Genomic DNA, 9059 nt, shown 5'->3' on the forward strand with positions numbered 1-9059 from the left:
CTGACAGCCTCTGCTCCAGTGATCCAGTTAACGTTGTGTGACAGATGGAGGTGGCGTGATGTTACAGCCTCCTTTGCTCATGTCTAAGACATGCTGAAACATTCAAAAACCAATGAGAGGAGGAATCCTCTGTGTTCTCTGGCTGTGTAAGAATCCACTTCACAGCTGATGATAGAAGGGCATTAAAGTGTGAGTTACAGGTAGAACAAAATCTTATGAAGGAGTCTGGTCCTGACCTGAAGACAAAAATGAAACAAAGCTTGAGTCGGGACTCGGTTGGTGTTTTGAATCATAACGTTACGAGTGCTGACGGCTTTGGTGTCAATGATGGCAATAAAAAATGGCACCCAAAGTTTGCACAACCCACCTAGAGTTTAGTTGTGTGTCTGCCTATAAGCATGTTTCCTCTGCTGCTGTTGCCAAGTCACTCATGGTGCAACTTGTTGGGTCTCTCTGAATAATATCATGCAAAGTACAATCAAGGCCTGCTCTGAGATTTGGCACCTCAAAACTGTAGCTATCATCCATTAGATGCATTAAATAAGTTAGGAATCACATTTGTAAAAAAGATTCCAGAGCTTCATTTCCGAATTTCTACATCCTAGAAGCTTTTTGCTAACAGCAATCTCTCTCTCTCTCTCCCACTTCTTGTTTTTTTTGTTTTTTTTATTATTTGGCCCTGACCAGCCGGAGTTGTCTGGAGCAGCCGTCCTCCACCAGGCGAGGAGGGACCAGGTCGTGGACGCCTGTCGGGTCTACAGCGCATCCAACCGTAAGCGCAGAGTCCTGACGCCCGGAGACCTCAAGCACCTCGTGGTGGATGAGGACCATGAGCTCATCTACTGCTACGTCCCCAAGGTGGCGTGCACCAACTGGAAACGTGTCATGATGGTGTTGACGGGCCGGGGGAAATACAGGTGGGTGTTGCGCCTTAGACAGAACTGAGGGCTAGTCGTTGACCTTTTTTAACCTCATTGATCTATGACCATGACGGAAGTTGGTGATCATACAAAAAGCTGAATGTTGTTCCTCAAATGTGTGTTGCCTCTCGTCCACAGCGACCCGATGGAAATCCCTTCAAACGAAGCCCACGTTCCCGCCAACCTGAAGACGCTGAACCAGTACAGCATCGCAGAGATCAACCATCGCCTCAAGAACTACCTCAAGTTCCTCTTTGTCCGCGAGCCCTTCGAGAGGCTGGTCTCCGCGTACCGGAACAAGTTCACCCTCAAGTACAACTCGTCCTTCCACAAGCGCTTCGGCACCCGGATCATCCGCCGCTACCGCAAGAACGCCACGCAGGACGCCCTGATGAACGGAGCCGACGTCAAATTCAAGGAATTCGCCGAGTACCTGGTGGACCCGGCCACGCAGCGAGACGGCCCACTCAACGAGCACTGGCAGACCGTCTACCAGCTTTGTCACCCGTGTCACATCCACTACGACCTCGTGGGGAAGTACGAGACGCTGGAAGAGGACGCGAACTACGTGCTGCGGCTGGTGGGCGTCGGCGACTCCTTGCGCTTCCCCAGCTACGCCAAATCCACCCGCACCACAGACGCCATGACGGCCCAGTTCTTCAGTAACATCAGCACTCAGCAGCAGATCCAGCTCTCCCAGCTTTACAAGTTGGACTTCCTCATGTTCAACTACTCCACGCCCAGCTACCTGCGGCTGGACTAACGGAGGACAGAGCTGGGACTCTGAGAATGGCGGCCTCGTTTAAGGAGAGGCAAGAAAACGAGTGAAGGGCGGATTATTTTGGAAGCAAACTTGATTTTAAAAAAAACTGTCGTCTTACCTTGCAGGCGTGGGGTCTGAATTGGACTTGTAAACAGGTGCTAAAAGAGAGAAAGGTAATGTGTGATTGTCCGGGCCTGAAGAGGAGAATGTGGGGTGATGCAGCGGCTCTGTTTGGATCTGAACGTGGGCTAAACGAACCAAACGCATGCAAAGACTTGAAATGTGCGGGTGAAGCAGGTCTTCAAGGTGTTTTTAAAACGTATCCTCAGAGGACAGACTTGAAGAGGGATTCTCCGAACGATGTTCCCAACATGTTTAAACAAACTGCTGACAAATTAGGCTGCTTCCGATTCTACAAAGCAAAACAGCGGCCTCGCACGCGCCCTGACCCCAATGCATTGTGGGAGCTAAGCTTAACTCCCCCACCCCCCTTGATCAATAGAGAAACTCCGTCAAATTGTAAAACCCGAGTCATGCCCTCTGCTGCGCTGTTGGCGCCGCGTGTTAACGCCCATCACCCTTGCCCTCATTAGATTCATGTATTTCAGAGGGAAGCTGGCTCATCACCGCCTCAAGGACGCCCGGTAATGGATGGCTACTGACTTCACTCTCAAGACCTCCACAAACGGAGGCGTGGCAACATGGCACACAGCCGACAGCTTTCAGGCTGTCGCTGGTCTCTTATCTTGAGAAGGGACCACTTGTGTTACAACCTGAGGACTCTGTGACTTCTGTAGCAGCAGCAGCAGCAGCAGGAAAGTGGGAAGCGTGTCACACATCTTTGCCTGTAACACCGAGCGTCCTTAACACTTCAGAAAGTACAGGATGAGACGGGCACGCCAGCTGCAAGTGACAAGTCTGCACAGAAAGTGTGAGTTGAGAGAACAGAGACAAAGAGCCTGTGTGGTTGTGGAAGGGTTAAAGGCACTGGATCTCATAACCCCGCCCTGCTGTGACCCACAAAGCCCCACCCGGGGGGGGGGGGGCGCTCGGTGGACACTTTAAAGACCACACCCACGAACAAAGACCCTTCTCTGACGACCAAACATGTCTTTCAGTAAATTAAAAATATCCTTTTGTCTTTATGCTTATTTTTATTGTCTTATGGAGCATTGCTGCGAGCAGCAATAACAAAATATTATTTAATTTGCATCATTGATTAAAGAGAGAAAGATTTAAGTTTTGTTTCTGGGCTGATGAACAAGTTTAGGACATTTGTTTTTTAAACTGTTGGTAAGAGTTGTTTTGTCATTTCTTCTACACAACTTGCCTCCGGTACATTACAGCGTTTTCATTCTAAAGGGTGTGTGTATGGTACATTTCAGCACATGACTTTGTCCCTCTGTGTTTGTGATTCACGATGTTCATTTCCAACATTTGGTGCCGAAACGTCTGTGAGAGCGTCAGAGATCCACGCACTCTGCGTCCACATCGTTCCCCCCATGCAGAGCCTGAGAACGAGCTGCTGCTGCTGCTGCTCAGTGAACACACCGGCAATCTGCTGCCCACATCACAGATCAGATACTGTATCTCACACTGTAATGTGATTAATGCTAGCGATGCTAAGCAATGTCAAGGTTAATAACTGCACTCTCCATCACGCTGTCAATTGGATTACAGGCGGCTGTATAAGCATTACAGAGGAGGGGGAGAGACGGAGGCAGACTTTTAGTTTTTTACAGCTCTTTTAAATTCCGAAAGTGGAGGAGTCATTTTAGGGAAAAGCTGCATCTCTTTGTTGCACTTCACTGAACAAAGACTACTAGACCTCTGTTTAACAAAATCATCGTTTTAAAGGTTGTCATTTATGTAGTTTTGCACATTTTGAGTCACCAGGTTCAGAAGTTAATGATGCTGTGAAACAGTTTGACACGGCTCGTAAAGTAGGTTTGTGTATTTGGTTTATTGCACCTTCATGTGGGGAGTTATATCAAACATAATAGCAGTTGACATAGTGAGAGGCCCAGCTGTCGTTTCTTACATGTTAAAGATTTTGGCAATTTTGCAGACAAGAAACATCAATTATATAAAAAAAATTCCGACACAGTACGTTTTGCTGAAGCACAAAGTATTATTCAAGTCAAGTGTATCCACGTCTCGGCCGATGTCAGGTGTTTGGACTCAGTTTCACACGACCCTCTAAAGGGGATAAACCTGGCTTAATAACTGATAAGGGTTTGAAGGAAAGTCCAGGACCTGTATTCACAAACATCCTCTCAGAGACCTCCTGACTAGCTTAGGAGTGATTTTAGGAACATTCTCAGAGCGACTCTGAGCGAGGATGGGACAGAAACTTTGATCGTAGTGCGGAGTCATGGTCGACTCCGTTGCTAGGTAAGGTACATTTTTTTCAGAAGCTGTAACACAAAAAATGGCGAGAAAGAAAGTGCTCTCTTAGTGATAATGGGCACAGAAGGACAGTGAAACTGATTAGGCCCAATCATACAACCTAGACTCAAGACAGAGTGTAGTTATGAACACGACTGTGATAAATTGAGAGACGTACTTTAAAAGTATAGAGCCTACAAGAAGCTCACTTGTGCAGCAGACTCTTCACATGCGGATGTAACGATCCGCATGTCAAGAGCCTGCTTCTAAGAGGTTTAATTAGTGATTGGCTGCACCTGTGGAGGTAACCACATGTAGAGAAACTCAACATGCATGTCTCACTTTGTACTGAAAAAAAGTCAGAGATGGATTTGAAGGTCAGCATAAATAATTTGCAGGAGGTCTTGCAGCATGGACAGACATGCAACAAGAGTTTTGACTTAACGGTGGACCGTGGTTTCTTTCCAAGTTAAGTGAACTTTACTGCAGTTTAGAGTTCATACAGCAGTTCCAGATGTACTGCATTATGGAGTCGTGTCCAGTCAGGACCAGATGTCTTCACAAAAAGAAGCTGGAGGGTGAAATGTCAGCATATCTGAAAGGCGTGATGACCAAATCGGAGCTTATAAATAGACATACATGTCCTCCAGGAGACATTCTGGTGGATGTTTTAGCTGCAGACCACTTCTTGTAGCTTTTGAAGTATTATTACTGAACATGTGTGTGCACATGTCTGAGTGTGTGTGTGTGTGGGGGGGGGGTTGTAATAAGAGAACAGCCTTATTTTCTCAGCCCCACACACACATCTGGCTCTAATATAGGAGCAAAGCTACTGGTCTGGCCCGTGGCCCCGACTATCCTCCTCCTGCAGAAAACAATGGCTGTATTCTCAGCACGGCCTCCTCCTGGGAGAGTCGCACAAAAAAGAAAAAAGAAACACACACAAACTCAGCACGCGCATTAGCACTCCTGCTGATGTTGTTGCCACGCAGCGTCTTACTCAGCAGCTGTGAGCAGAGGTTTTGGTCGAGCTGAGCCTCTCCGCTCAAACACTCTGACTGAGCCTCATCTTAAACTGCTCATTTAAAACCCAGAATGGAAGAAGAACGACACACAAAGGACCTCTTAGCCTGCAAGCAAGCCATCACAGAGGCCTCTCTTCTCCTCACTCTATTTTCACCTCTCCCACCTCGTTCCCAAAGTGGCCTCCCTTTTATAAATAAAAAAAACAGCAGCCAGTCGGTGTTCATGATCCCTGCCATCCCTTCAGGAAAAGACAGCCTGCTTAAGCAAACAGAGCGGCTAAAATGTCCCCACAGCCATCCATCCAGCAGCGACAGCACCTGGCTGACTTTCTGCCTCAGATAAAAACAAACAGCATTTTTAGGCGCTTTTGTCCCCCGCTCTTAATTCCTGGATCTACAAATAACCCGGCCTGCTTGCTGCCCGGTTGTCTCATACTCGTGCAGTGTTTGCAGAAGTAGAGCCAACAACATTTATGCTGTTTTAACGACGTCTATTATTAGACTGATTTACATATTCGCTGTTTTGCTGAGATGAAGACAGGCAGGTTTTGAAATTGATATTGTCTGATGTGGAGAAGGATATAGGACACTAGGATTTCTTACATTTTCACATTTATGTTATTATTGAATTTGGATGCGGCTGTGCCTCCTAATGGTCCATCCAGAGTATTCATGATAAGCAGTAGAGTGAATGGATTTTAAAGCGGTGGGCCTACGGGTTGTCACAAATGTCGGACATGTATTATTAAAAAAAATGTCTGACGTTTGTGACTAAACAAACTGCTTGAAAATCAGTTCTCATTTCTGCAAGTTATGAATATAAGACAGTGATTGGATTAGCAGGTTTGGCTAACCCTTTCCAAGATGGACTATTAGACATCTCACAAGCCTGGAAGCTGCACCAACGTGTAGCCTACTCATCCATTTGGAGCAGCATGTAGCTACATTATTAGCTTGGCTTTGCACAAACCCTGCGTGAACAGCACAGCAGTGCTTTAAGCTTACATGCAATGGCACTCTGAGTATGCTAGCATGCTCCAAACGACAATGCTAACATGCGTTTAGCAGTTTAGTAGTTTACTTACGTTTGTTCAGCGTCTTAGTTTTATTTTTTTTTACATTAGCACTAAAGATAAATTAGCTGCAGCTGAGACTGCTGGGAATATTTATCAAACCAAGGATTGGCCACTGACATTTTGACCACGAGAAGCCTACCTCTCCTCTAATTAGCATGCTAACGTGCTCATAATTACAATGCTAACCTGATGATTACTAGCTGGTTTAACTGTTTTACTTGAGCAATGTAGCGAGCTAATATTTGTATCAGTCATAAACAAAAACTACAGCCGAGAATGTGCAGGTTTTTAGCAAACGTGAGGATAAGGCAATTTTAAATGTTGGTCTAGCAAATCTTAAGGTGACAAATTAGCTTGTTATTTCTGTCACGTTAGGCTAACTGACTGGTAGCGAAATCTTCCTTTTGCAAACAGTGGGTGTGGTCTCAGTAATGTGGGTGTGTTCACAAAAATGACAAACTATTCCTTTAAGGGCAGATGAAAGGAGGTTTCCAAAAATGTTGTGTTTTGGTTTCTTTCTCCTTTTTTGGCACCAAAAACACGACAAATTCTGATCATATCAGAAATCTTCAGCACAGAGGGACAAAGCTTAGATCATTAAACTCTCTCCCCTCTTTGCCTGCAATACTGACATATATATACAGTTCCAATGTACAGGACACGATGTTCTTCCTTCTGCTTTTGTTTCTGAACTGTGTGGATGTTGGATTGATTAATTGCCTGGTCGCTAGACACACACACACACACACACACACACACACACACACACACGTCCCCTATGTTTCTCTATGCCTTCCATTTTCACCAACACAGAGCCGCTGAAATCATTGAACGCATTTTTTCTGTACTCACCTGGGCCTTCCTCCATGCTGACACACACACATGTACATGCACATGCACACACGCACACACACACACACACACACGTACACACACTCTCACACACACACAAACAGTCAGCATTCATTCATTTTCTCGGTGTCAGCCCACAACGCTGGTGTCTGCCAGCAGGACAAATTGTTCTGTGCTACTTCACACTCTGCTGTTGTAGGTCATCAACATAATTATAAAACAATTGGAACCAAGTGTGAAAGCAAGATAGTTCTACACTGATGACTCATATCAGACACTGTTATCAAATGGTCTACCTTATAGTCGTCGTAATGATTAGAGGACTCGGAGGTACGACAAACAGAAGCACCAGAATGAGTTACATTTTAAGGAAGACAAACTGCAACACATCCACGTTCTTAACTCGGAAGAAAAATCCATTTCGCACATCTTTAAATTCACTTCTTCACCACATGACAGAAGCCTCTCTTGAGTTTTACCCTCACTGAGATTTCACACAGTTAAGCTCCTGCAGAGGCCCATGTGACTGCAGAGAAAAGCTCCCCAGGCTCTCAGGTGATGTTCACACCATCATGCAGGGATGAAGTCTTGAGAGTGCTCTCGAATGTGGATAAAAAAAAAGGCTCATATGTGAGGTAAAAAAAAAGAGACTCTCAGAAATGCTCTAGTGTTTCATATTATCTTTATTTTTAATCTTGCCATGCAGCATTCTACCTTTTTTTAAGTTGTATTTGTTGACAATCAAACATCTCTGCTAGAACTCTTTTAAAGGATACAATGTTTTGAATTTGGACTGTAGTAAAAATGTTAAAACTAGGCGTCAGAGTTACATATTACTCCTTTAAAGAGATGCTTTACAGTTATGTCCCTAAGGTGGCCCATTGTTTCAATCAGTTCTGTTTAGTACCTGCTAGGATGAGTAACTTAAACGCTCCCTTAACATGATTTCTACCAAGAAGGTCTCAGCCATTGAAATGTTAGAAAAGTATGCAAAGATAGGAGCCAGATTTATTAATTATCTTTGACTTTTTCCAACAGTATTTGTCACATATGTCCACGTTAGTGCGCTGTGCTCTCAGCGGCCTCTGTGTTGCTCTGACATCTTGTGCGTCTTCCCTCAGAGAGCCGAGTTCCCACACTCTGATCTCCTCAGCAGCTCCATGATCCGACAGATGGTGTGGGTGTAACCTGTACAGTAATGAGTGTGTGTGTGTGTGTGTTGTGTTTGTGTGTGTGTGTGCCTTTTTGAAGAATGAGTTCTTAATCAGATGTGTCTGTTTCTGAATTTATACCGTGTCATCAGCAGTGTGTGTGTCAGAGTGCCTCGTGTGCTGAAACTACAAGTGGTGCAGCCGGATGAGGGCTGCAAGAGTGTGTGTACGTTGTGTGTACGTGTGTGTGTATGTGTGTGTGTATGTGCTCTACACACTCTGCCTTAGAGGGGACGTCTCCACGTAAGACCCTCATTCAAACAGGCACCTCTTATTTATTTATTTATTCTCTGACATCTACCCATCAACATCATCCTTTTTCCGTTATCGCCATGGCAACACACCTAAACTCTCTCTGTATCTCTCTTTTTCCTCCCGGGACGGCCTCTCTCTCTCTCTCTCGCCGAGCTGTTTTTACTCCGTTGGTTTTTTTTCTGCCGCTCTCACGGCGACTCATGAATAATTGACTGCGTGCTTGTTGCACCGAGTGTGTGAGAGCGATGATGTCGATCCTGCAGCAGCACCACCTGCGCTACACCCTGTCTGATGTTTTCACAATAAAATGACACTGAAACTTCCTCAGCATCGCTCTGATTATTTCTCGTGTGCATGTGTGAAAAAAACATGATATTCAGGCTTTACATGGCCTCTGACACCGAAAAGTCCATGCAGCACTTGAACACAACATGCCATAAATGAATCCATGAATCTGTCTTACTCTCCAGAAGAGTCTCCATATTTATGACAGATTACATGATAACAGTAATCCAAGTTCAAACTACATTTTAAAGGGAATTATGTTATTTGTAAAAAGCACAACATAC

The 9059-nt window shown here is 45.1% G+C and overlaps 1 protein-coding gene across 2 annotated transcripts in view; it reads left to right on the plus strand.

The window, feature by feature from the left end:
- The window catches only part of chst11 (carbohydrate (chondroitin 4) sulfotransferase 11), a 95654-nt gene extending 86841 nt beyond the window's left edge, over positions 1–8813 (plus strand). For both annotated transcript variants that reach the window (XM_061029726.1, XM_061029725.1), the window contains exons 3-4: positions 688–917; positions 1059–8813. In XM_061029726.1, coding sequence (XP_060885709.1) covers positions 688–917; positions 1059–1683 — 855 coding nt within the window. In that variant the 3' untranslated portion in view covers positions 1684–8813. The remainder of the gene's footprint in view (positions 1–687; positions 918–1058) is intronic.
- The last annotated feature ends 246 nt before the right edge of the window (positions 8814–9059 follow it).

Source organism: Labrus mixtus, chromosome 22, assembly GCF_963584025.1.
Source record: "Labrus mixtus chromosome 22, fLabMix1.1, whole genome shotgun sequence".
NCBI lineage: Eukaryota > Metazoa > Chordata > Actinopteri > Labriformes > Labridae > Labrus > Labrus mixtus.